This window comes from Piliocolobus tephrosceles, chromosome 21, assembly GCF_002776525.5.
Source record: "Piliocolobus tephrosceles isolate RC106 chromosome 21, ASM277652v3, whole genome shotgun sequence".
NCBI lineage: Eukaryota > Metazoa > Chordata > Mammalia > Primates > Cercopithecidae > Piliocolobus > Piliocolobus tephrosceles.
The window spans coordinates 46,171,749-46,198,123 of NC_045454.1; the positions used below are offsets into that span (position 1 = coordinate 46,171,749).

At 50.2% G+C, this 26,375-nt stretch overlaps 3 protein-coding genes across 3 annotated transcripts in view; 1 reads left to right on the forward strand and 2 right to left on the reverse strand.

The window, feature by feature from the left end:
* Window positions 1-1,129, reverse strand: part of LOC113225063 (putative uncharacterized protein encoded by LINC00596) — a gene marked incomplete at its 5' end in the record, with an annotated part of 3,509 nt that extends 2,380 nt beyond the window's left edge. Inside the window, one exon of the mRNA XM_026455543.1 lies at window positions 1,095-1,129. Coding sequence (XP_026311328.1) covers window positions 1,095-1,129 — 35 coding nt within the window. The remainder of the gene's footprint in view (window positions 1-1,094) is intronic.
* The window catches only part of LOC111533878 (LON peptidase N-terminal domain and RING finger protein 1-like), a 44,911-nt gene extending 39,510 nt beyond the window's left edge, over window positions 1-5,401 (forward strand). Inside the window, 3 exon segments of the mRNA XM_026455542.1 lie at window positions 2,875-3,356; window positions 3,359-4,612; window positions 4,615-5,401. Of these exon segments, the coding sequence (XP_026311327.1) occupies window positions 2,875-3,356; window positions 3,359-4,612; window positions 4,615-5,279 (2,401 nt within the window). The 3' untranslated portion in view covers window positions 5,280-5,401.
* Window positions 5,402-17,765: 12,364 nt separating this feature from the next.
* On the reverse strand, window positions 17,766-22,671 carry TNFSF9 (TNF superfamily member 9). The gene is made up of 3 exons (XM_023186776.2): window positions 22,370-22,671; window positions 20,790-20,820; window positions 17,766-19,106 (listed from the first exon to the last, which is right to left on the reverse strand). The coding sequence occupies exons 1-3, from the start codon at window positions 22,625-22,627 to the stop codon at window positions 18,640-18,642; spliced, it is 756 nt and encodes a 251-aa protein (XP_023042544.1). The 5' UTR covers window positions 22,628-22,671; the 3' UTR covers window positions 17,766-18,639.
* Window positions 22,672-26,375: the final 3,704 nt, after the last annotated feature.

Consider the following 26,375-nt stretch of genomic DNA (forward strand, 5'->3'; position numbering starts at 1 on the left):
AAAAAAAAAAAAAGAATTAGCTGGGCGTGGTGGTGGATGCCTATAATCCCAGCTACTTGGGAGACTGAAGCAGGAGAATCTCTTGAACCTGGGAGGCAGAGGTTGCAGTGAGCTGAGATCTCCCCATTGCACTCCAGCCTGGGCGATAGAGCAAGACTGTCTCAAAAAAAAAATTAGAATTTAGAAAGGTAGTATGATGTGTGTAGCATGGATTACCCGCTCTGGGGGCTCCTAGGACACCCCTGCATAATCAAGCATATTTGATTGATGTAAACACCCCTGTTTCATTGCAGGTTATGCAATGAATAAAGACCATCAATACAATTACATGGGCACAGTCAAGTTCAACTGCCAAAGTTGTTATGACAAAGGCAAGTTTCTGCTTGGGAGATCAACATTTTTCCAGCTTTAGATATATCAATATACCATGTATGCAAATTATATATAAATATAATTTTAAATTATATATGTAAAATGTGTATATGTGGTTTACCATTTTTTTTACATTATTAAGGATTCAGTTCAGTGATAATGAATACATTTGTATTCTTATTTTTTCCTCATCCCCCCTCCCCTCTTCCTAGCCTCTGCTATATATATCTGATGAGAGAGAGAGAGAAAGAGAGAGAGAGTCTGGTTCTGTCACCCAGACTGGAGTGCAGTAGTGCAATCATGGCTCACTGCAGCCTCGAACTCCTGGCCTCAAGCGATCCTCCCGCCTCAGCCTCCCAGGTAGCTGGGACTACAGGTGCACGCCATTGCACCCAGTTAATTTTTTGCAGAGACAGGGTCTCCCTATGTAGCACAGGCCAGTCCTGAACTTCTGCACTCAAGTGATCCTCCTGCCTCGGCCCCCCAAAGTGCTGGGATTGCAGGCATGAGCCACCACAACCAATCATATTTATATATATATACATATATTTAGTCCCTGGACTAAAGATGTGAGTGAAGGCTCAAATCTAGCCCATAATCTGCCCCCTGTCTGTGCACCTTGGCTTCTGTCTGGTAGAAGAAGGCGGTTCTTGGCCAGGCACAGTGGCTCACACCTGTAATCCCAGCTACTCAGGAGGCTGAGGCAGGAGAATTGCTTCAACCCGGGAGGCGGAGGTTGCAGTGAGCCAAGATCACGCCACTGTGCTACAGCCTGGGCAACAGAGCGAGACTCCATCTCAAAATTAAAAAAGAAAAAAAAAAAGGTCAGGCATTGGCCAGGTGCAGTGGCTCACGCCTGTAATCCCAGCACTTTGGAAGGCCGAGATGGGCGGATCATGAGGTCATGCGATCTAGACCATCCTGGCTAACATGGTGAAACCCCGTCTCTACTAAAAAATACAAAAAACTAGCCGGACGAGGTGGCGGCACCTGTAGTCCCAGCTACTCGGGAGGCTGAGGCAAGAGAATCACTTGAACCTGGTAGGCAGAGGTTGCAGTGACCTGAGATCGTGCCACTGCACTCCAGACTGGGAGATAAGAGCGAGAATTTGTCTCTGAATAAATAAACAAATAAATAAATAAATAAATCTCCCAAGAGCCTATGAGAATTATTTTCCAGTTTTATAACTGAAGACACCAGTGCAGAGAGGTGAAAGATCCTTGCCCGGGGGTGCACAGCCTAGCCAGCACTGGCAGAACCAGGGCTCAAACTCAGCTCTGTCAGCTCCAAAATGCATCCTCTGCAGGCCACACTATCCATCTCCACTCCTTCCTGGCCACATAACCCTAACACACACATATTCACAAGAGTTGCTGGTGGAAGGTGCTGGGTTTTCCACTCTGCTTTCCCCGCCGAAGCATCTCACCCCACTGAGATACCGCAAGGAGCCCAACTAAGGCCCTCATCTCCATCCTGATCTTGGGCACCGGGGGTTTCCTGTGCAGACCAAGCCAGAGATTGTGGGCAGCAAGACAAAGCTGAGATGCACCACGACACGATGCGACCGTCAGAAAGTCAACTTGAAAAGTATCCCCTGCTGGGAAACCTCAGAATGGGGATCTCCTGAACAGAAATCCCCCCTGAAAGGGGCGCACCTACCTCAGTGGTGTGGGCATACCTCTGCTTCCTGACATCTGACCTCTTGTAAACATGCCGTCTTGGTTCCCACCCCATGCCCTTGGACAAATCCGCACTCCCTGATCCCAAACCCTAGAAGCCAGATTTGGAGATCTAGAATTTAGAGGCCAGGCACGGTGGCTCACGCCTGTAATCCCAGCACTTTGGGAGACCGAAGCGGGTGGATCACTTGAGGTCAGGAGTTCGAGACCAGCCTGGCCAACATGGCGAAACCCCATCTCTAGCAAAGATTAAAAAAAAAAAAAATTAGCCGGGCGTGGTGGTGGATGCCTATAATCCCAGTTACTTGGGAGACTGAAGCAGGAGAATCTTTTGAACCCGGGAGGCGGAGGTTGCAATGAGCTGAGATTGCACCATTGCACTCCAGCCTGGGTGACAGAGCAAGACTCTGTTTCAAAAAAAAAAAAAAAAAAATTAGAATTTAGGAAGGTAGTATGATGTGCGTAGCATGGATTACCCGCTCTGGGGGCTCCTAGGACACCCCTCCATAATCAAGCATACTTGATTGATGTAAACATCCCTGTTTCATTGCAGGTTATGCAATGAATAAAGACCATCAATACAATTACATGGGCACAGTCAAATTCAACTGCCAAAGTTGTTATGACAAAGGCAAGTTTCTGCTTGGGAGATTAACATTTTTTCCAGCTTTATCTATATCAATATACCATGTATGCAAATTATATATAAATATAATTTTAAATTATATGTGTAAAATGTGTATATATGGTTTACCTTTTTTTTTTTTTTTTTTTTTTTACACTATTAAGGATTCGGTTCAGTGATTATAAATACCTTTGCAGGGGCCGCGTGAGTAGCCGCGCGCCCGGAAGGCTCCGGGACCGTGGCGGCGGGCGGCGGCGGCAGCGCAGCCCTCCGCGGGCCGTGTCCTCTCCGGCGGTGGCGAGGAGTTCCCCGGGAGGGAGTCGGGAGATGGCCCCGGCGCCGCAGGGCCGAGGCCGGTTCTGGGAAGTGGGCGGCGGCAGCGGCCTTCGGCTGGAGCGCGCGGCCGCGGAGTCGGAGCGCTGGGACCTGCTGCTCCGCCTGGGGGAGCTGCTGGCGCTGGGCGGCCACCTGAAGGGCGCGCTGGAGACGTTCGCGGCGGCGCTGCGCCGCGGGGCCCACGCCAGGCCCGAGTGCCTGGGCGCCCTGGTGGACTGCCTGGTGTTCAACTACCCGCTCCGCTGCGGGCTGAGCTGGAGCGCGGCCCCGGCTGCGGGCGCGGACGGCGGCGCCTGCGGGCTCCTCAGATGCCTGGGCTGCCTGGGCTTCCTGAGCGAGCCGGTGCCGTGCCCTGTGGCCACAGCTACTGCCGCCGCTGCCTGCGGAGGGAACTCTGCTCCCGCTGCCGCCTCTGCCCGGACCGGCTGCCGCCCGCCACCGCCAGTACCACTGATGCTGAAGGGACCGACCCGCGGCCGCCGCCTGTGGCGGCCGCCATCGCCGCCTCAGACTTCAGAACCAGCGTCGTCCTCAACCACCTGGCGGAGAAGTGGTTCCCGGGCCAGCGCGAGCAGGCCCGGGCGGCTGGCAGACTCGGGGAGCTGCTGCACCAGGGACGCTACCGGGAGGCCCTGGCCGCCGCCTGCGAGGCGCTGCGAGCAGAGCCCAGTGACTTGATTGTAAAAATGTACAGAGCGGAAGCATATGCTGGTCTCCAAGAGTTTAAAGCAGCCATAGAAGATTTAAATGCAGTTCTTTTTCCACTTCCAGATTGGCCTGAGGGCTACTTCAGAAAAGGAAAAGTACTCTATGTTGCTGGTTTTTTAGGTGACGATGCCTTACAACTCTTTCTTCAGTGCTTAGCCCTTGATGAAGATTTTGCACCTGCAAAGCTGCAAGTGCAAAAGATTTTATGTGATTTATTATTACCTGAAAACTTAAAAGAAGGCCTGAAGGAATCTTCCTGGAGTTCATTACCATGTACTAAAAACAGACCTTTTGATTTTCCTTCAGTGATGGAAGAGTCTCAGTCTCCCAGTGAACCTAGCCCAAAGCAGAGTGAAGAAATACCAGAGGTCACTTCAGAGCCCGTCAAAGGAAGCTTAAACCGTGCTCAGTCAGCACAGTCTATACATTCAACAGAAACGCCTGCCAGAGAGGACCGTTTAAAAAGAGTGTCCTCAGAACCTGTTCTGTCTGTTCAAGAAAAAGGTGTTCTGCTGAAAAGAAAGTTGTCTCTTTTAAAACAGGATGTGATTGTAAATGAAGATGGAAGAAATAAGCTTAAAAAACAAGGAGAAACTCCCAATGAAGTCTGTATATTTTCCTTAGCTTATGGTGATATTCCAGAAGAATTCATCGATGTCTCGGATTTCGAGTGTTCTGTCTGCATGAGGTTGTTTTTTGAGCCAGTAACAACCCCTTGCGGACATTCATTCTGTAAGAATTGTCTTGAGCGTTGTTTAGATCATGCACCATATTGTTCTCTTTGCAAAGAAAGCTTAAAAGCGTATCTAGCAGATAGGAGGTACTGTGTCACACAGCTGTTGGAAGAATTAATAGTGAAGTATCTGCCTGATGAACTGTCTGAGAGAAAAAAAAATATGATGAAGAAACTGCTGAACTCTCACACTCGACCAAGAATGTTCCAACATTTGTTTGTACTATGGCCTACCCCACTGTGCCTTGCCCTCTCCATGTATTTGAGCCAAGATATAGACTGATGATTCGAAGAAGTATACAGACTGGAACCAAACAGTTTGGCATGTGTGTCAGTGATATACAAAATAGTTTTGCAGATTATGGTTGTATGTTACAAATTAGAAACGTGCATTTCTTACCTGATGGAAGGTCTGTGGTTGATACAGTTGGAGGAAAGCGGTTTAGGGTTTTAAAAAGAGGAATGAAAGATGGATATTGCACTGCCGACATTGAATATCTGGAAGATGTTAAGGTTGAGAATGAAGATGAGATTAAGAATCTCAGAGAGCTTCATGATTTGGTTTACTCTCAAGCCTGCAGCTTGTTTTAGAATTTAAGAGACAGATTTCGACGCCAAATTCTTCAGCACTTTGGATCAATGCCCAAGGGGGAGGAAAACCTTCAGGCAACCCCTAATGGACCCGCATGGTATTGGTGGCTTCTTGCAGTTCTCCCTGTACGTCCATGATACCAGCTGTCAGTTTTGTCAATGAAGTCTTTGAAAGAACGGTTGACAAAGATACAGCATATACTGACCTATTTTTCTAGAGACCAATCTAAGTAACTGCTTGGATCTCCCTTTAAAATTACCCTAATCTGGCCGGGCGCGGTGGCTCAAGCCTGTAATCCCAGCACTTTGGGAGGCCGAGACGGGCGGATCACGAGGTCAGGAGATCGAGACCATCCTGGCTAACATGGTCTCTACTAAAAAAATACAGAAAACTAGCCGGGCGAGGTAGCGGGCACCTGTAGTCCCAGCTACTCAGGAGGCTGAGGCAGGAGAATAGCGTAAACCGAGGAGGCGGAGCTTGCAGTGAGCTGAGATCCGGCCACAGCACTCCAGCCTGGGCGACAGAGTGAGACTCCGTCTCAAAAAAAAAAAAAAAAATTACCCTAATCTGGCTGCGTCGATGGCCAGATTGTCCGCTGCCTTTGCACATCTAGTGCTGGTTTCAGAAATGTAATGAAACTTTTCTTTTTCCTTCAACCTCCTGAATCATGTGGTTCTGCAAATGAATACCTTCAACTAGGATTTAGACCACTAAGAACTTGCACAGAAAAACACGCACTGAATGTGTGTTAAACCTCTACATTGTGAAGTTGCACTATGTACTATACTCTAAAATGAAATAAGAACTCTGTGAGAGTGTGCGTGTGCGTGTGTGTGTGTGTGCGTGCATGCTTTTGGGGGTTGGGTAGTGTGTGTGCATTTTCTCTGGCTTTAGAATTTTAAAACAAACAAAAAAGCCATAGAGAGCAGAACTTGCTGAAGGTCATTTGTTGCCCAAGTTTACAAGAGTAGTGATACAAGTTTTTGGAAATTGAATTTGCCTCAGATATATCTGTCCTAATGCTTATATTTGCACAAATCTGTAAAATACCGTGTTGAGGATCATTCTTTGTTGGAAATACTGCTCTTGCTGAACTGTCTTGACCATTGACTATGACACAGTTTCTTATTTATGTAAATACTTGCATCACAGTGGCCGACAAGCATTGGATGCAGAACCTAGAGCCAGTTTTCAGGAACAATTGTAAACCTGACATGGTACTGTGCATCTATTCATAAAACACTCAAAACTGTGAAAATATGGTTTACATTTAATTGTACGTAAAGGTAAATGGAGAACTCAATTCAGTACCAGTTAGTTTATACATTTTAGGAGGCTTTTCACATTAACTGCCCATTTATGTAATTTATAGTTTGACATGATGTGTTTTTTAAAAAATGCATAGTATAAACCCATTAAGTATCTGGGAGAAGAGAAGAAGTTTAATATAGAACTAAGCTTTTAAAGTTTGTTTTTGTTTTTAATTCTGGTCTCGGTGCAAATGTTAGTTATGCCTTATTCTTATCACAGTTAGATGACCATGCTGTGACATGGTTTATATTCATGCTGCCCTAGAAACTTTTGTAATTATTTGTTGCAAATTTGTGACTGTCCTTATTAACTTTCTTTTATGTAAGTAATTTGTAAAAATTTGTTAAAATTTTTGCTTTTGCTTATTTAATTTTGAATAAAAGCTAAATTCCTAAAAAAATAAAAATAAATAAAAAATAAATAAATACATTTGTATTCTTATTTTTTCCTCATCCCCCTCTCCCCTCTTCCTAGCCTCTGATATATATATATCTGATGAGAAAGAGAGAGACAGAAAGAGAGAGACAGAGTCTGGTTCTGTCACCCAGACTGGAGTGCAGTAGTGCAATCATGGCTCACTGCAGCCTCGAACTCCTGGCCTCAAGCGATCCTCCCGCCTCAGCCTCCCAGGTAGCTGGGACTACAGGTGCACGCCATTGCACCCAGTTAATTTTTTGCAGAGACAGGGTCTCCCTATGTAGCACAGTCCAGTCCTGAACTCCTGCGCTCAAGTGATCCTCCTGCCTCGGCCCCCCAAAGTGCTGGGATTGCAGGCATGAGCCACCACAACCAATCATATATATATATATATATATACACATACACACACATATATTTAGTCCCTGGACTAAAAATGTGAGTGAAGGCTCAAATCCAACCGATTATCTGCCCCCCAGTCGGTGCATCTTGGCTTCTGTCTGGTAGAAGGGGGTCCTTGGCCGGGCATGGTGGCTCACACCTGTAATCCCAGCACTATGGGAGGCCAAGGTGAGTGGATCACTTGAGGTCAGGAGTTCCAGACCAGCATGGCCAACATGGTGAAACCCCATCTCTACCAAAAACTACAAAAATTAGCCCCTGACTTGGTGGTGAGCGCCTATAGTCCCAGCTACTAGAGAGGCTGAGGTAAGAGAATCACTTGAACTCAGGAGGTAGAGGTTGCAGTGAGCTGAGATCACCCCACTGCACTCCAGCCTGAATGACAGAGAGAGACCCTGTCTCAAAATTAAAAAAAAAAAAAAAAAAGGGAAGAAAAAGGGGGGGGTTCCTTTCCCACTATAAAAAAGACCCCCTTTTTTTTTTTTTTTTTTTTTTTTTTTTGAGACAGAGTCACGTTCTGTCCCCCAGGCTGGAGTGGTATAATCTCGACCCACTGCAACCTCCACCTGCAAGGTTCAAGCAACTCTCCTACCTCAGCCTCCTGAGTAGCTGGGATTACAGGCACCCACCACCACAGCTGGCTCATTTTTGTATTTTTAGTAGAGATGGGGTCTCACCATGTTAGCCAAGCTGGTCTTGAACTCCTGACTTCAAATGATCCACCCGCTTCGGCCTCCCAAAGTGCTGAGATTACAAGCGTGAGCCACCATGCCTGGCCCATCTTTCTTTCCTTCTTCCTTATTTTTATTTTTTTTTTTTTTTTACGGAGTTTTGCTCTTGGTGCCCAGGCTGGCGTGCAATGATGTGATCTCCGCTCACTGCAACCTCTGCCTCCTGAGTTCAAGTGATTCTCCTGCCTCAGCCTCCCGAGTAGCTGGGATTACAAGCATGCAGCACCACGCCTGGCTAATTTTCTATTTTTAGGAGAGATGGGGTTTCTCGATGTCGGTCAGGCTGGCCTCAAACTCCCGATCTCGGGTGATCCATTCAGCCTCCCAAAGTGCTGGGATTACAGGCGTGAGCCACCGCGCCCGGCCTCATCTTTCTTAACTGAATGTTTGTATCCTTTGACCAACAGCTTTCATTTTACCCACCCACAGCCCCTGGCAACCACCACTCTATTCTCTGCTTCTATGTGTTTGATTATTTTAGATTCCACATATAAGTGAGATCATGTAGTATTTGTCTTTCTGTTTGGCAACGTTAGAGTAATGGCTATGATATTATAAAGCTGTGATTGGTTTACAATATCCCATCCTTGCATAATTGCTTTTATAACATCATGACTTTGTAATGCCCTTCTTGGCAAGAGGGTTCTTTTTTTAAAGACAGGGTGTCTCTCTGTCGCCCAGGCTAGAGTGCAATGGTGTGATCACAGCTCACTGCAGCCTCGACCTCCTGGGCTCAAGAGATCCTCCCACCTCGGCCTCCCAAGTACCTGGAGCCACAGGTATGTACCACCATGCCCAGCTTGAGGATATCTCTGTAACATCACAGCTGTGTCATGGCAAGGCTCTTCTGTGAGCTGTTACTTCTTTCTAAAACCCACATCTGTCATTGTATGATGTCATCTGTAAACCTGTGTGTCACTGCTTGAGAAATGTACCTTTGTGTTGTCTTAGTCATATCTCTCAACGCATCCTGTTCAACGTATAGTATTTTCACTATCTTATTTCACTATCTCTCATGGTATTTTCACTATCTCTTATTTCACTCTCATAGTATTTTTACTCTATTATTGGCCTTGCTTACCAGTTTTGAATCAAACCATTTTTGTTTGTTTGTTTGTTTGTTTTGAGACAGAGTCTCGCTGTTTCACCCAGGCTGGAGTGCAGTGGCAAAGTCTCAGCTCACTACCACCTCCGCCTCCCGGGTTCAAGCAATTCTCCTGTCTCAGCCTCCAGGTAGCTGGGATTACAGGTGCCCACCACTACGCCCAGCTAATTTTTGTATTTTTAGTAGAGGCGGGGTTTCACCATGTTGGCCAGGCTGGTCTCAAACTCCTGACCTCGTGATCCGCCTGCCTCAGCCTCCCAAAGTGCTGGGATTACAGGCATGAGCCACTGTGCCTGGCCGCAACCCCTCTATTGTACCATTGTGTTTCTGTAACATCGTTTCTGTCCATTTGAGTGTCCTTAATAATTGCTAACCAGGAGCCAGACACTGTACATTGAAAGTGTATTAAACTATCAACTCCTGGCTGGGTGCGGTGGTTCACGCCTGTAATCCCTACACTTTGGGAGGCCGAGGTGGGTGGGTCACTTGAGGTCAGGAGTTTGAGACCAGCCTGGCCAACATTGCAAAACCCCATCTCTGCTAAAAATACAAAAATTAGCTGGACATGGTGGCATGTGCCTGTAGCCCCAGCTACTCGGGAGGCTAAGGCAGGAGAATCACTCTGCGCTGAGCTGAGATCGTGCCATTGTACTCCGCTTGGGTGACAGAGCGAGACTCCATCTCAAAAAAAAAAAATTATCAACTCCTTTAATTCTCTTTTTTAATTGATATGGCTGTTATAACAAAGTAGCTCATGGGGGCTTCAACAGCAGAAATTTATTGTCTAACAGTTCTGGAGGCTGGAAGTCCAAAATCAAGGCACTGGCAGATATGGTTCCGTCTGAGGGCTGTAAGGGAAGGCTCTGTTCCAGGCCTCTCTCCTTGGCTTGTAGATGACATTTTCTTCTTTTTTTTTTTTTTTTCGTTTTTTGTTTTTTGTTTTTTTGAGATGGAGTAGCTAGGATGACAGGTGCATGCCTCCACACCCGGTTAACGTTTGTATTTTTAGTAGAGACGAGGTTTCACTATATGGGCCAGACTGATCTCAAACTCCTAATCTCAAGTGATCCACCAAAGTGCTGGGATTACAGGCGTCAGCCACCGGGGCCTGGCCATAGATGCCATTTTCTTCTGTACATGGTGCTCTCCCTGTGTGTGTCTGTGTCCAAATTCCACCCCCCATCCCCACTTTTTTTGGAGACAGGATCTTGTTGTGTCACACAGGGTGGATTGCAGTGGTAATCATAGCTCACTGCAGCCTTGACCTCAAGGTTCAAGTGATCTCCCACCTCAGCCTCCCTAGCAGCTGGGACTACAGGTGTGTGCCACCACACCCAGCTAATTTTTTGTATTTTTTGTAGAGACGGGGTCTTGCTATGTTGCCCATGACTGGTCTCAAGCCCCTGGACTCAAGCAATCCACCTGCCTCGGCCTCCCAAAGTGCTGGAATTACAGGCATGAGCCACCACACCACATCTAGCCAAAGCCCCCCTTTTATAAGAACATCAGTCATATTGGATCAGGGATTACCCTAATGACCACATTTTAACGTGATAACCCCTGTAAGACCGTATCTCTAAACAGATGCAAAGTCAGGCTGAAAAGGCTGGAACTTAGGTACTTTCCCCATTTGGGACTAAACTTACTCATCAGAGAATGGGCCTCAGAAGCAAAGTTCCCGAATTTGTGGTTGGGTCATTGTAGATTCAGGGTGTGGAAAAGAAACCTCAGACAAGAAAAACTGTTCCAATAAGAAATTCCGGGGAGGGCGGACTTGGTGGCTCATGCCTATAATCCCAGCACTTTGGGAGGCTGAAGTGGGTGGATTACTTGAGCCCAGAAGCTGGAGACCAGCCTGACCAACAAACGCTGTCTCTGCTAAAAATGCAAAAATTAGCTGGGTGTAGTGGTGTGTGTCTGTAACCCCAGCCACTCAAGAGGCTGAGGCAGAAGAATCGTTTGTGAACCAGGGAGGTGGAGGTCGCAGTGAACTGAGATCGCACCACTGCACTCCAACCTGGGTGACAGAGCGAGACTCCGTCTCAAAACAAACAAACAAAAAAAACCAGAAATATAATTTTCCTTTTATCCCTTAACAATTATACAATACAGTCAACAGACTGTAATAGAAAACTGTCCCTGCTTCCAAATCAACAGAGGACCATTGTATGCATTGTCAGGTCTTTACATAAGAGTTAAGTTTTATTTAAAATTGTTTGTGGGCCAGGTGCAGTGACTCATGCCTGTAATCCCAGCACTTTGGGAGGCCGAGGTGGGCGGATCATGAGGTCAGGAGATCGAGACCATCCTGGCTAACATGGTGAAATCCCATCTCTACTAAAAATACAAAAAAAATTAGCCGGTCGTGGTGGCGGGCACCTGTAGTCCCAGCTACTCAGGAGGCGGAGGCAGGAGAATGGCGTGAACCCAGGAGGCGGAGCTTGCAGTGAGCTGAGATCGCGCCACTGCACCCCAACCTGGGCGACAGCATGAGACTCCGTCTCAAAAATAAAGAAATAAATTAATTAAATAATACTAATAATTCTTTGTGACTAGAGAGTGAATTTAAAAACTTCTTAGGTGAAATTAAAAACAGGCCAGGCACGGTAGCTCACGCCTGTAATCCCAGCACTTTGGGATGCCGAGGCAGGCAGATCACTTGAGGTCAGGACTTTAAGACCAGCCTGACCAACATGGTGAAACCTGTCTCTACTAAAAATGCAAACATTAGCCAGATGTGGTAGCACATGCCCGTAATCCAAGCTACTCGGGAGGCTGAGGCAGGAGAATCGCTTGAACCCAGAAGATGGAGGTTAAAGTGAGTCGAGATCGCACCACTGCGTTACAGCCTGGGTGACAGAGTGAGACTCCATCTCAAAAACAGAAAAAAAAGGAAATTAAGAACAGTGGCTCACTCCTATAATCCCAGCACTTTGGGAGGCCAAGGCTGACAGAGTTGGAGCATTGTCATCTCAGACAAATCCCGCTACTTCAAGTTCCAGCTCCCTTTCTTTCTTTCTTTTTTTTTTTTTTGAGACGGAATTTCATTCTTGTCGCCCAGGCTGGAGTGCAATGGTGTGATCTTGGCTCACTGCAACCTCCACCTCCCGGATTCAAATGAATCTCCTGCATCAGCCTCCTGAGTAGCTGGGATTACAGGTGCATGCCAGTGTGCCCAGCTAACTTTTGTGTTTTTTGTAGAGACAGGGTTTTGCCATGTTGGCCAGGCTGTTCTCAAACTCCTGACCTCAAGTGATTCACCCGCCTCGGCCTCCCAAAGTGCTGGGATTACAGGCGTGAGCCACCACACCTGACCTCCAGCTCCCTTTCTAGCCTCATGCATTTCAAGAAAATCACTTCTCCTCTAACTACAAGCAGCCAGAAAGATCAGATAGCAAAACACAGATAAGGCAGCTCAGACACAGCGGGAGGTGAGGAGGAAGTCTCTTGGGTAACTGCCAAACTTCACCCTCAATCAATGGGCCCCAGTAAAACAGTGGAGTCTTACTTAATAAGCACATTCCTTTCCTTTCCCTTCAGATGCACTAACATAGGGAAGCTAAAGGCAGACTCAGCGGAATGCCTGCAGCTGCAGGAAGATGCATGGGGACAGACATGCAACTCTCCTTCCCAGATAAGCACAACAAAGAAACACAGGACTGGGCATGGTGGCTCACACCTATCATCCCAGCACTTTGGAAGGCCAAGGCAGGCAGGTCATCTGAGGTCAGGAGTTTGAGACCAGCCTGGCCAACATGGCGAAACCCCATCTCTATTAAAAACACAAAAATTAGCTGGGCGTGTTGGCGCACGCCTGTAGTCCCAGCTACTCTGTAGGCTGAGGCAGGACAGTTGCTTGAACCGGGGAGGTAGAGGTTCCAGTGATCCGAGATTGTGCCACCACACTCCAGCCTGGGCAACAGAGCGAGACTTCAACTAAGAAAAAAGAAAGAAAGAAAGAAACACAGAAGCAGTCCAAGCTTCTGATAAATTCTCCCCAACTAAATCTTTAAAAACTCCTAGTCTGTAAGAGAGTGTGCCTCTGACCTAACTCGGCCCGAAGCCCCTCTCAGGTTTATTTTCTCTGAAAATAAGACAGAAAGGTGGCTTGACTGTTAAGCCACCTTTCATGTTTCTTTCCTCTTTCTTTAATTCTTACAGAGTTGGGAGGATCACTCAAGCCCGGGAGTTTGAGACCAGCCTAGGCAACATAGCAAGACCTCGTCTCTACAAAAAAACAAATAAAATTGCCAGGCACAGTGGCTCACACCTGTAATCCCAACACTTTGGGAGGCTGAGGTGGGCAGACCATGAGGTCAAGGGTTGGAGACCATACTACAACATCGTGAAACCCCATCTGTACTAAAAATACAAAAATTAGCCAGGTTTGGTGGCGGGCACCTGTAATCCCAGCTACTCGGGAGGCTGAGGCAGGAGAATTGCTTGAACCCAGGAGGCAGAGGTTGCAGTGAGCCGAGATCGTGCCACTGCACTCCAGCCTGGTGAAAGACCAAGACTCCATCTCGAAAAATAATAACAATAATAACGATAAATTTAAAAATAATAATAAAAATAAAAATAAACAAAATTAGCCAGGCTTGGTGGTGCACACCAGTAGTGCCAGCTACTCAGAGGCTGAGGTGGGAGGATCACTTGAGCCTGGGAGGTTGAGGGTACAGTGAACTGTGATCATACCACTGCTCTGCAGCCTGGGTGACAGAGCAAGACCCTGTCTCAAAAACAAAACAAAACAAAAAATAGATCATGTTAGAACAAAAAATAAACAAATAAATAATTTTATTTATTCTGCGGTTCTGGGGGTTAAGACTTCAACATGTGAATTTGAGGGTGGAAGGAGCATAATTCAAACACGCTACCCTCTTGTATATTCCATGGGATTACTTGGAAAAGATCCAGGGTTCCAGGAAGTCCATCTCTAGAACTCATATTGTCAACCACTCTGCCTGTTACTGGGACTGTGTGGTGTTAAGCCCACTTCCCTGGGCTTCAGTTTCCTTGTCTATAAAATGGGAATAATTATAGAATAGCAGCTTCACACAGGGGTCATCATAAGGCAATTAGTGCCTGGGACTAGTAAACATTAATAAATGCCTCTGGGCCAGGTGCAGTGGCTCCCACCTGTAATCCCAGCATTTTGGGAGGCCAAGGCAGAAGGATCAATTGAGGTCAGGAGTTCAAGACCAGCCTGGCCAACATGGCGAAATCCCTTCTCTACTAAATATACAAAAATTAGCTGGGCGTGGTGGTGGGCACCTGTAATCCCAGCTACTAAGGAGGCTAAGGCAGAAGAATCACTTGAACCCAGGAGGCAGAAGTTGCAGTGAGCCAAGATCGTGCCACTGTACTCCAGCCTGGGTGACAGAGGGAAACTCTGTCTCAAAAACAAAAAAATAAAGTAAATGCACCTGGGTTGAATAGTGAGTTGAAGAGTGTCCCCACAAAATTCATATCCTTCCTAACATTTCAGAATATGACCTTATTTGGAAATAGCATCTTTGCAGATGCAATAAATGCATAATGCCTGGGACTAGTAAACATCAATAAATGCATCTGTGGTTATTGTTACTACTGTAGAATATCAGCTGCATGCATAGTCTTGGGTCTTGGGAACATCCTAGAACATTATGGAGTCCAAGCATCCCTGCTGTGAGGCACACCCAGGCCCCACATAACCCCAAAAGCAGGGCAATCACTCAAATGCCAAAGCCACCTGAGGGGACACTGAGGGATCTGGAGGCCCGCAAGCTTAGGGGTTCTTGTCTCAGAGGTTATTTGGCTATAAATTTGGAACAAAATCCACGCCAGAAGAAAATTCATGGGAACATACCAGACATTCCATGGTCCTCAACACTTGATACTAGACTGAGCTGAACAGTGGCCCCTCACTATTTTCGCCCTTCCTGGGTATGACTGTATTAGTCTGTTTTCACACTGCTATAAAGAACTACTTGAGACTGGGTAATTTATAAAGAAAAGAGGTTTGGCTGGGCGCAGTGGCTCATGCCTGTCCAGCACTTGGGCAGGCTGAGGCAGGCAGATCACGAGGTCAGGAGATTGAGACCATCCTGGCTAACACAGTGAAACCCCGTCTCTACTAAAAATACAAAAATTACCTAGGCGAGGTGGCAGGCGCCAGTAGTCCCAGCTACTCGGGAGGCTGAGGCAGGAGAATGGCATGAACCCGGGAGGTGGAGCTTGCAGTGAGCCAAGATCATGCCTCTGCACTCCATCCTAGGTGACAGAGTGAGACTCTGTCTCAAAAAAAAAAAGAAAAAGAAAAAGAAAAGAGGTTTAATGGACTCACAGTTCCATACGGCTGGGGAGGCCTCAAGAAACTTACAATCACGGCAGAAAATGAAGGGGAAGCAAGGCACATCTTACAAGGCAGCAAGAAGGAAAGTGCAAGCAGGGAAGTGCCACACTTTAAAACCATCAACTGCCAGGTGCAATGGCTTATGCCTGTAATCCCAGCACTTTGGGAGGCCAAGACAGGAGGATCCCTTGAGGTCAGGAGCCCAAGACCAGCCTGGGCAACATGAGGAGACCCCTATCTCTACAAAATAGAATTAAATTAAATTAAAAACAAAGCCTCTAGAGGTTGGGAAAACAAGGAAAGCAATTCTCCTCTAGAGCCTCCAGAAGAAATGCAAACCTTCAGTCACCTTGATTTTAGCTTAGGGGAGCTCAGAACCCCAAGGGGGCCAGGTAAGGTGACTCACACTTGTAATCCCAGCACTTTGGGAGGCCAAGGTGGGCAGATCACTTGAGGTCAGGAGTTCAAGGTCAGCCTGGCCAACATGGCAAAACCCTCCACAAAAAGCACAAAAAAAAAAAAAAATAGCCAGGAGTGGTGGCCTGCTCCTGTAATCCCAGCTACTCAGGAGGCTAAGGCAGGAGAATCCCTTAAACCCAAGAGGCAGAAGTTGCAGTGAGCCAAGACTGCACCACTACACACCAGCCTGGGAGACAGATGAGACTCTATCTAAAAAAAAAAAAAAAAAAAAGGGCCAGGCGTGGTGGCTCAAACCTGTAATCCCAGCACTTTGGGAGGCTGAGACAGGCAGATCACGAGGTCAGGAGATCGAGACCATCCTGGCTAAAACGGCGAAACCCCGTCTCTACTAAAAAATACAAAAAACTAGCCGGGCGAGGTGGCGGACACCTGTAGTCCCAGCTACTCAAGAGGCTGAGGCAGGAGAATGGCGTAAACCCAGGAGGCGGAGCTTGCAGTGAGCTGAGATCCGGCCACCGCACTCCAGCTTGGGCGACAGAGCGAGACTCCGTCTCAAAAAAAAAAAAAAAGTGGGTGGGAACACAGAGCCAAACTATATTAATGACCTTCTTTGGAAATAGGGTCTTTGCAGATGTAATTATTTAAATTAAGATGAGGTCATATTGGAAGAGGGTGGGCCCTGAATCCAGTATGACTGGTGTCCTTATAAAAAGGGGAGGGTTCAGGCCTTGTGCCTTACACCTGTATTCCCAGCACTTTGGGAGTCTGAGGCAGGAGGGTTGCTCCGAGTTCAAGATGAGCCTAGGCAACATAGCAAGACCCTGTCTCTACAGAAAAAAAAAAAAAAAATACATAAAGAAGAGGAGGGCAGGCACAGAGGCTCATGCTTGTAATCCCAGCATTTCGGAAGGCCAAGGAGGGCGGATCGCTTGAGGTCGGGAGTTTGAGACCAGCCTGGCCAACATGGTGAAACCCTGTCTCTACTAAAAATACAAAAATTAGTTGGGTGTGGTGGCGCGCCTGTAATCCCAGCTACTCTGGAGACTGAGGCAGGAGAATCGCTTGAACCCAGGAGGTGGAGGTTGCAGTGAACCAAGATGGCGCCACCACACTCTGGCCTGGGTGACAGAGTGAGACTCCTTCCATCTCAAAGAAAAAAAGAGGAAGAAGAGACAGGGAGATGGAGTCACACAGAAAGAACACAGCCATGTGACCAACAGAGGCAGAGATTGGAGGATTGCTGGTAACCACCAGAACCCAGGAGGAGGCAAGGAAGTCCTCTACCCTGGAGTCTTTAGAATGAGCATGGCCCTGTCAACATCTTGACTTTGGACTTTGGCTTCCAGAACAGAGCGATAACAACTCCCGTTTGCTTTAAGCCGCCCACTTTACGGTACCTTCTTATGGCAGCCCTAGAAAACTATTAGGTTGATGCAAAAGTAATTGCAGTTTTGCCATTAAAATGGCAACCCATATCACCAGCAAGAGGCAAGAAGGAAATCAAAGTAGCTCCTTTAACTCTGTGGTTGCATCTGAGTCTTTGCACAACTTCCTCCTCTCCACTCTCCAGCCTCTGTGGCCCAGCCCATCCACATTCCTGGGGAGGAGACCTGATTGGCCCAGCTTGAGTCATGGGTCCAACCTGACCCAATCAGCTGGGACGAAGGACTTGAGTCACCTGTTGCCAGGAGTGTTATTCAAAACAGGCAAACTACCCTATAGCCAGACAGACGGTGACCAATCAGGTTTGACCAATCAGATTTGGCACTGGTCCCGGACCAGAGTTGGAGGGACCATCCTTCTCTCCCCACATACCCCATGTTAAGGCCTTGGTTGCAGGGTCACAGGGCTATCCTAGCGGGCCAGAGGATGCGTCTAGTTATAGGGGTGGTCGTGAAAGATCTGTACGGTGGGGAAATTATGGGGCTGAAGAAACTGGCCAGTTCTGTGGAGCAGAGAGGGACAGGGTGCGCTGGCAAATGTTTAACAACCAACTCTCCAGAGGGAGGAAAAATGAGTATTTATTATAAATTGTATTGGCATGTAAACAACCTTGGAGACATAACGATACCCTGTCTCCGCAAAAAAAATAAAAGGTAGCCAAGTGTGGTGGTGCACATCTGTGATCCCAGCTACTCGAGAGGCTGAGATGGGAGGATCACCCGAGCCTGGGGAGGTCGAGGCTGGAGACTGCATCGACTCATGATTGCACCACTGCATTCCAGCCTGGCCAACAGAACAAGACCATCTCAAAAAAAAAAAAAAAAGAAAGAAAAAAGCTAGCCCCCAAGTATCACACAGGAGGTGGAGGCTGGAGATGAGTCTTTAAATTCCTCACATATTACCATAACTCAGATTTTCTTTCAGTCTGTTTCTGGATGTTTCTCTAGCCCCCTAGCCCTGGTACAATGCTGGCACATTACAGATGCTCAATACACACAAATAAGCAAATAAGTACAATGAATTACTAGAAAGGATGAATCCCAGTTGCTTGGGAGGCTGAGGCAGGAGGATCGTCTAAGTTCAGGAGTTCAAGACCAGCCTCGGCAGTGTCGAAGACCCACCCCCCCCCCCCAAACAACTCCCCTAAAAAAGCCCATTCCACAAACTCAGGAACCTCTTTAAATAGATATATAGATATAGATATATATAATATATATAATACATTATCTGAGCTAGGGCTCAGAATAAATATCAAGGTCCAGCTTGAGGAAGGAGTGGGTGAGGAGGGTCCTCAAGGGGAGGTCAGCAGCAGGGACCCCTGCCAAGCCCCTTGAGGTAGAGAAATTACCAGGGACCCAGCACCAGGGGTCTCCATGAAGGATGGAGTTGGGTTCAGTCTCTGTCCAGGTGGGCTGCACCCCGGCTGGGCGTTATTCAGACCTCGGTGAGGGGAGTCCGGCTGGGATTTCGGGGGTCACCCGGAAGAGACCCAAGACTGTGGCGCCCTGGGTAAGCTGCCAGGCATGGCATGCCCTGGCCTCAGTGTGCAGATGGACACCCAGGCGCTGGCCGGCACCCAGGTGCAGCAGGCGGCCCTGGAAACCGAAGGCCGAGTTCCGAGCCTCAGAGGAGGCGGATGGCAGGTCCACGGTCAAAGCCAGGGCGGCGGCCCCAGCAGCAGAGCGCAGTGGCTGCAGGTGCAGCGCAAGCGAAACGGAGCCTGAGCCCTCGCCGGCCACCACGCGCTGCAGCTCTAGTTGCAGGAAGACGTAGTAGACGCCAGCCTTGGCCACCACCAGCTCCTTCGTGTCCTCCTTGTAGCTCAGGCCCTCCGCCAGAGACACGCCTGCCAGGCCTGGGTCGCTGTACCAGCTCAGGGGCCCATCGGTCAGCAGAACTGTGGGAGGAGAGGATGCACTTAGTTTAGCTGAGCTTGTCCCAACACAGGTGGGCGTGGCCACCGAGCAGGACAGCGCAGCCCTGGGAGAAATGAAAGGGGGGGGGGGGAGGGGGGACGGGGTAGGGGGGCTGGGGGGTCCCGGGGGACGGGGGAGGGAAACGGGGAATGGTGGGGGGGAATGGGGCAGGGGAGTGGGGGGAGGAGCTGGGGGTGGGGGGCGGCTGATTGAAGGAGACTGAGGTCGTGGGGGATGGGACTTTGAACGGGGGTAGGGCTGGGGGAGGGAAAGAAGGGGACAGAACAGAGGAAGGGAATCCAGGGGGAAGGCCGAGAGTCAGGACAGGGCAGAACTCCAAGAAGATGGGCGGGGAAGGAGTGATGCGGCTGCGGGGAGAGACTTTCAGGAACAGGAGGAGGGGGTGAAAAGCAAAAGGCCAGGCTGGAGTCTGGCTGGAAGAGGCCTCGGGGAGGGGTAAGGGGACTCCTGGAGAGGGCAGTGAGGGGGTTGGAGGGAGCAGCAGATCTCAGACAGAATGGAGATGGGGGAGAAGGGAGAGAAGGCAGGAGAGGGGAGAGGAGAGGTGGAGAGGGAGGCTGGGAGGGAGCTGGGAGGGAGAGGGAAGGTTGTTAGGAAACGGGGAAGTTCTAGAGGAAGGATCCATCAGGGAATCAAGGGAACTTTGAGAGGGGTGGACAGAGGACCTGGTAAGAGAGGACTTGGAAGAAAGGAAAAGGGAGGAGGAAGGGGCGGGGGAGGGGTTAGGGAGAAGGAAGCACCAAGGAGAGAAGATGGCAGGGAGGGGGTCTCTCGACCTGGAGGGGAAGGGGTAGGGAGGAGTATTGGGCAGGGGGAGGGAAAGGGGGGATGGGGTCTCTGGAGTGGGAGGGATGGGGGAAGGGGTCTCTGGAGGGGGAGGGAAGGGGCCTCTGCAGGGGGGAAGGAAGGGGGTGGGGTCTCTGGAGGGGAGGAGAAGGGGGAAGGGGTCTCTGGAGGGAGAGGGGAAGGGAGAAGGGGGTCTCTAGAATGGGAGGGGAGGGGGAAGGGGGTCTCTAGAATGGGAGGGGAAGGGGGAAGAGGTCGCGAACGGGAAGGGAGTCTCTGGAGGGAGAGCGAAGGTGTGGGGAGGAGGGTCTTGAAAACGGGGAGAGGATGGGGTTGGGGAGGAGGGTTTGGGGAAGGGGTAGGGTAAGAGACAGGGAAGAGGGTCTAGGGGAGGGGAAGGGGAGAGGAGGAGGGCCTGGGGATGGGGGAGAGAATGGGAGTAGGGAGGAGGCTCTGGGGGAGGAGAAAAGGTGGGGAACAGAGGCTGGGGGAGTGGGGAAGGGGCAGGAAAGAGGGAAGAAAAGCAACAGGGAGGAGGGTTTCGAAAAGGAGGCCAGAGATACAAAACCAGGCTGGGGGTTGGGGATGTCAAGCCCCAACTCTGAGAGGGCAGGGGTCCCAGGTGGGCCCAGATGGGGGTCTGATGGGGAGGCCATGGTATCCAGAGAGTCAGGGCAAGTCAGAAAGAGCGACGAAAGAGGGATCGGTGGCGTTCAAAGAGGTGAAGCGGCAGCTTTCAGAGAAGGCAGCGGTCGAGGGTCAGAGCGGGTGGGCGGCAGGGCCCCACTCTCCAGGTGTTCCCCCTTCTTAGTATCCCCAGGAGGGGCCAGGGACCGGAAGTGGCACAGGACACTCACCATTTTGGGCCACCAGCTGCGCAAACATGCCCTGTTAAAAGTGGAAAGGAGGAAGGTGGATGGGGGTTCCCCGAGAAAATGGAGGTTCTGTCTCCACTCACTTCAGCTGTCAGGGTCCCCAGGGTCTGTGCAAACCTGAAGCCTACGCTTCCCTTCCCTTCCAACTAAAGAACACTGAGAACACACACACGAATACACACAAACACACAAACACACACACAAACACACACGAACACACACAAACACACCACAAACACACACAAACACACGAACACACAAACACACCACAAACACACACACACAAACACACCACAAACACACCCAAACACACCACAAACACCACAGACACACACACGAACACACACACAAACACACCACAAACACACCACAAACACCACAAACACACAAACACACGAACACGCACACAAACACATATGAACACACACACAAATACACCACAAACACACACGAACACACACACAAACACACACGAACACACCACAAACACACACGAACACACACACAAACACATGAACACACACAAACACACCACAAACACACACAAACACATGAACACACACAAACACACACAAACACAAACACACACGAACACACACAAACACACGAACACACACACACACACACACACAAGAAACTGGTGGCTCAACCTGCCCCAAGGACAGACCTTGCGGGGATTCCCCTGGGGGTCTTGCAAGGGAGAGGGGGATACCTCAACGGTTGGGGATAAGGCTCTTTGGAAGTTAGCAAAGGAACTGGGGGTCTCCTTGCGGGTCCCAGATAAAGAGGAAGTGCCCCCCTCGGATGGGGGATGGAAAAGTTTCCCCCCAGAGATGCGGATCTTGTGAGGCTGCGGGGTAAAAAGAGGTGCTCTCTATGTCCTAAGTCCTACATAGAGAAAGGAGGCTATCGAGGGTCGGAGAACCGTGGAGGGTCTCCCTCCCAGGGTGCAGATGGGGTGCCTTGGGAATGCGGAATGAAGAGGGGTGCCCCCACCCAGTGCCACATGGAGGAGGAAGGCCAGCCTTTCTCCGACCCGGGGTGCAGAAGACGTGTCCTTGGGGGGTTGAGGACGGTGGGGGTCTCCTCCTCCCGGCCTGGGGTGCTGATGGGGTCTCGTGGGGATGCGAAATGAAAGGGGTGCCCTCCCGTGCAAGACGGAGAAGGACAGCCCCTAGAGGTCCAAAACGAAGTTGTGGGGGTCTCCTCTCCCCCGTCCGGAATACAGATAGGGTCTCGTAGCGGGCGCAGGATAAAAGGGGTGCCCCCCGGGCTAGAAGATGAAGGAGACCCTTGGGGGGTCCAAAAAGAACTGTTGGGCAGTCTCCTCCCCGCCCCCGGCCTGGGGTACTGATGAGGTCTCGTAGGGGTGAGCGATGAAAGGTGTGCGCCCTCGCCCCGCCTCGGTGCTAGACGGAGAATGGGAGTCCCCGGGAGTCTCCTCTCCCCGGCCGGGAGTGTAGAACAGGTGTCCCTGGGGGTGCGGGAGGGAGAAGGGAGTCCCACAGGGACGGTAGGGGTCTCCCGCGAGACCAGCTACCGAGGGTCGGGGCACGTCTCACCTGCCGCAGGTCCAAGAGGTCGGCGGGATTGTCGGGCGAAAGCTCGGGACCCTCGCGGAGTCTCGGGCTAGGCGCGGAGCCAGGCGAGGCCTGAGCCCCGGACACGGCCCAGGGGCGGGCGAGGAAGACGGCGCAGGCGGCAACGAGCAGCAGCAGCACGGCCACCAGAGCCCAAGGCAGCAGGCGGCAGGCGTGGGCGCGGGGCGCGGGAGGCCACGGGGCCTCGGGGTCCAGGGCAGCCTCTGAGGCGCATTCCATGACCGGCGACGAGAGACTGCTGGCGGACACAGCGCGTCGCCTTTTATAGCCGCAAGGATACACCGGCTGTCACGCCCCTCCGCCCGCGGCCGACGGCCACGCCCCTCCGCCCGCGGCCACGCCCCTTCCCAGCCCAGAGCCTTTCCCCTTGCCCCCGTGACTCTGCGGAATTTTCTCCACTCGGATCTCTCTCCGCCTTTCGCTCTCCTTTGCGTTTCCGGCCTTCCAAGCTCGGCCCCAGATTCTTTTCTGCCTGCTGCCTCTCCACTGCCCTGGTTCTCCCTCTCTGCCACTCTTTCCCGGTATCTCTGTGGGTCTCTTGCTGACTCAGTCTCCTTTGCTCTGTGTGTCTCCCCGTTAACGTCCTTCTCTCTCTCTCTCTCCCTGTCTCTGGCTCTTTTATGTATCTCTGTCTCTCTGTCTCTGACTCTCTCTGTCTCTGACTCGCCCTATCTCTGGCTCTGTTATCTCTGTCTCTCTCTGCTTCTGGCTCTGTTCTCTCTCTCTGTCTCTGCCTCTCCCTGTCTCTGGCTCCCTCTCTTTATGCGTCTCTGTGTCTCTCCCTGTCTCTGTATGTCTCTGGCTCTCACTCTGTCTCTCTGCCTGTTTCTCTCTGTCTCTGATTCCCTCTGTCTCTGACTCTGTCTCTCCCTGTCTCTCTCCTTTTCCTTCTTAGTCTGTCTCCTTCCCCTCCTCTCAGCACCCCCTAGCCTCCCATCACTGGGACTCCCCCAGGTTCCCCCACATCCAGTACTTCCTAAGAAGGGTCAGGCTTCAGCCAGGCCTCAACCACCCCCACTCCTGCAGCACCTGCCCCCAAGCCCCAACCCCTCGAATGGAACCCTGAGTGTCATGCTCAGCCCTCCTGCCCACCTTCCCCAGGATCCCTGGGCCTTCCCTGGCCTGCCCCCACCCACCCACTGGATGCTTCCCGGCAGGAGCCCCTCGGGACCCTATAAGCAGAAGCTCGGAGAGTCCAGGTGGAGAAATTCCCCTTGCGAGAAAGGGACAGTGTTGAGCGAGTTGGAGGAAACTCACATTTCCCATCTGCTCTGGCCTGCTGGAGGCGGCCAATCCGGGGCTGGGAGGATGGGCCAAAAAGCAGTGAAAACTTGGCCCCAAAAGAGGAAGCACTCCCGGATGGAGAGGGACGTGACCCGGGGAAAGCCCTTGGCTAGTGTTGAAGTCCTGGTCTGCCCAAACCAGTGTGGGTCCACACTAGCCAGCTCCCTTCCTGTCTCCCAGTCCCACGGGAGCTGGGAGGGTAGACCACGCCTTTTATTCCTCTGCTAGCAGGAGTCAACAGCCCATAAAATAAAGGGACTTGTTTTGTTTTCAGATACCAGCTCTGTTGCCCAGGCTGGAGTGCAGTGGCACGATCATAGCTCACTGCAGCCTCCAATCCTGGGTTCAAGCCATCCTCCTGTCTTAGCCTCCGAAATAGCTGGAACTACAGGCACATACCACCATGCCTACCAATTTTTTTGAATTTTTTACTTTTTTATAGAGACAGGGTCTTGCTACGTTGCTCAGCTGGTCTCAAACTCCTGGACTCAAGCGTTGCTCCTCTCTTGGCCTCTCAGCGCTGTGAGTGCAGGCATGCATTACGGTGCCTAGTCATAAGGGAGACTTCTCACGCAACAGAACAAGCATCTTCCGATGTCAGCACCATGTCTGATCCTGTATTGGGCCTCCCTGGGGTATTACAGAGAAAACAATGATGATACTGGCTAGTGTTGAAGGAATATTACCAAATGCTAAACACTTCCTATATACGGTTTGGGTTCTCCACATGTGAGGCCCAACCCAGCAACAGGGCCACTATCAATTAGCTATGCAAATTCTCTAGCACCCTGCCCTAAACCGGAAACTTTCGGAGGGGGCGTCCTCCAGAAGATTCTGATGGCCCGTAAGTTTGAGAATGCCACTTGTGCCCACGTTTTTCCTTCGCAGCTGCTGTTCCTCGGCCTGGAACATTCTTTCCCCAGACCTGCAACTGCGAGACACCTTCTTACCACTCATGTCTCCCTATATACCATCCCTTCCGGGTCAAGGTGACAAACTGAACCAGCCTCTGCTTTCACTGTCTCCTGAAACTTCGCTGTAGTGACACTTAAGCAATTGTTCATAAACCAGAAAAAAATTACAAGCCAGCAGAATGGAAAGGTGAGTTTCCTTAGATTTCCACCACCCCCAAGACTTACTTGTTGGTGAATCCCCTCAACCATGAACAACGTGGTGGATGGCAGCTAAAATACAGAAGTTTGCCATAGATAAATTTGCGGAAGAAGGCAGGGTGCAGTGGCTCATGCCTGTAATCCCAGCACTTTGGGAGGCTGAGGCAGGTGGATCACCTGAGGTCAAGAGTTCAAGACCAGCCTGACCAACATGGTGAAACCCCATCTCTACTAAAAATACTAAAATTAGCCAGGCATGATGGCAGGTGCCTGTAATCCCAGCTACTCAGGAGGCTGAGGCAAGAGAATCGCTTGCACCGGGGAGGTGGAGATTGCAGTGAGCCGAGATCGTGCCACTGCGCTCCAGCCTGGGTGACAAAGTGAGACTCTTATCTCAAAAAAAAAAAAAAAAAGTGCGGAAGGGACATGAGCTCCTCTCCACTTTCCATAAGATAGAATCAGAGAAGGAATTTTTTATTTTAAGATAGGTTCTCGGCCCAGCCTGGTGGCTCACACCTGTAATCGCAGCACTTTGGGAGGCTGAAGCGGGTGGATCCCTTAAGTTCAGGAGTTCAAAACCAGCCTGGGCAACATGGTGAAGCCCTGTCTCTACTAAAAAAAAAAAGACTACAAAAATTAGCTGGGTGTGATGGCGCATGCTTGTAGTTCCAGCTACTTGGGAGGCTAAGGCGGGAGAATCACTTGAACCCGGGAGGTGGAGGTCGCAGTGAGCCGAGATTGCACCACTGCACTCCAGCCTCGGTGACAAAGCAAGACTCCGTCTCAAAAAAAATAGCATCTCACTCTGTTGCCCAGGCTGGAGTGCAGTGGTGTTATCATGGCTCATTGCAGCCTCGAACTCCTGGGTTTAAGTGATCCTCCCACCTCAGACTCCCAAAGTGCTGGGACTATAGGTAAGAGCCACATCACCTGGCCCTTTCTAAATCACTTTTACTTTTTTGAGACAGGGTTTCACACTGTCACCCAGGCAGTGGGTAATCACAGGTCACAGCAACCTCAAGCAATCCTCCCACCTCAGCCTCCCAAGTAGCTAGGACTATAGGCACGCACCGCGATGCTCAGCTAATTTAGTATTATTTGAAGAGATGAGATTTCACCATATTGCTCAGTCCACCTCCTTGGCTCAACTGATCCACTCATCTCGACCTCAGAAAGTGCTGGGATTTTGTGTTTTTTTGTTTTTTGTTTTTTTTTGAGACGGAGTCTCGTTCTGTCACCCAGGCTAGAGTGCAGTGGCCGGATCTCAGCTCACTGCAAGCTCCGCCTCCCGGGTTTACGCCATTCTCCTGCCTCAGCCTCCCAAGTAGCTGGGACTACAGGCGCCTGCCACCCCGCCCGGCTAGTTTTTTGTATTTTTTAGTAGAGACGGGGTTTCACCGTGTTAGCCAGGATGGTCTCAATCTCCTGACCTTGTGATCCGCCCGTCTCGGCCTCCCAAAGTGCTGGGATTACAGGCTTGAGCCACCGCGCCCGGCCAAAGTGCTGGGATTATAGGTGTGAGCTACCTTGGTGGGCTGCTAGGCTGCCAGGCCCTTTTCCATTCTTTTTTC

Bases quoted from the DNA above. Each gene is read 5' to 3' on its own strand.
- TNFSF9 (XM_023186776.2), bottom strand. From the start codon at position 22,627: ATGGAATGCGCCTCAGAGGCTGCCCTGGACCCCGAGGCCCCGTGGCCT. The intron at 20,821-22,369 runs GTGAGACGTGCC...CACTTTTAACAG, and splicing joins ACCTCTTGGACCTGCGGCAG to GGCATGTTTGCGCAGCTGGT. The intron at 19,107-20,789 runs GTGAGTGTCCTG...CTCCTCCCACAG, and splicing joins GCAGCTGGTGGCCCAAAATG to TTCTGCTGACCGATGGGCCC.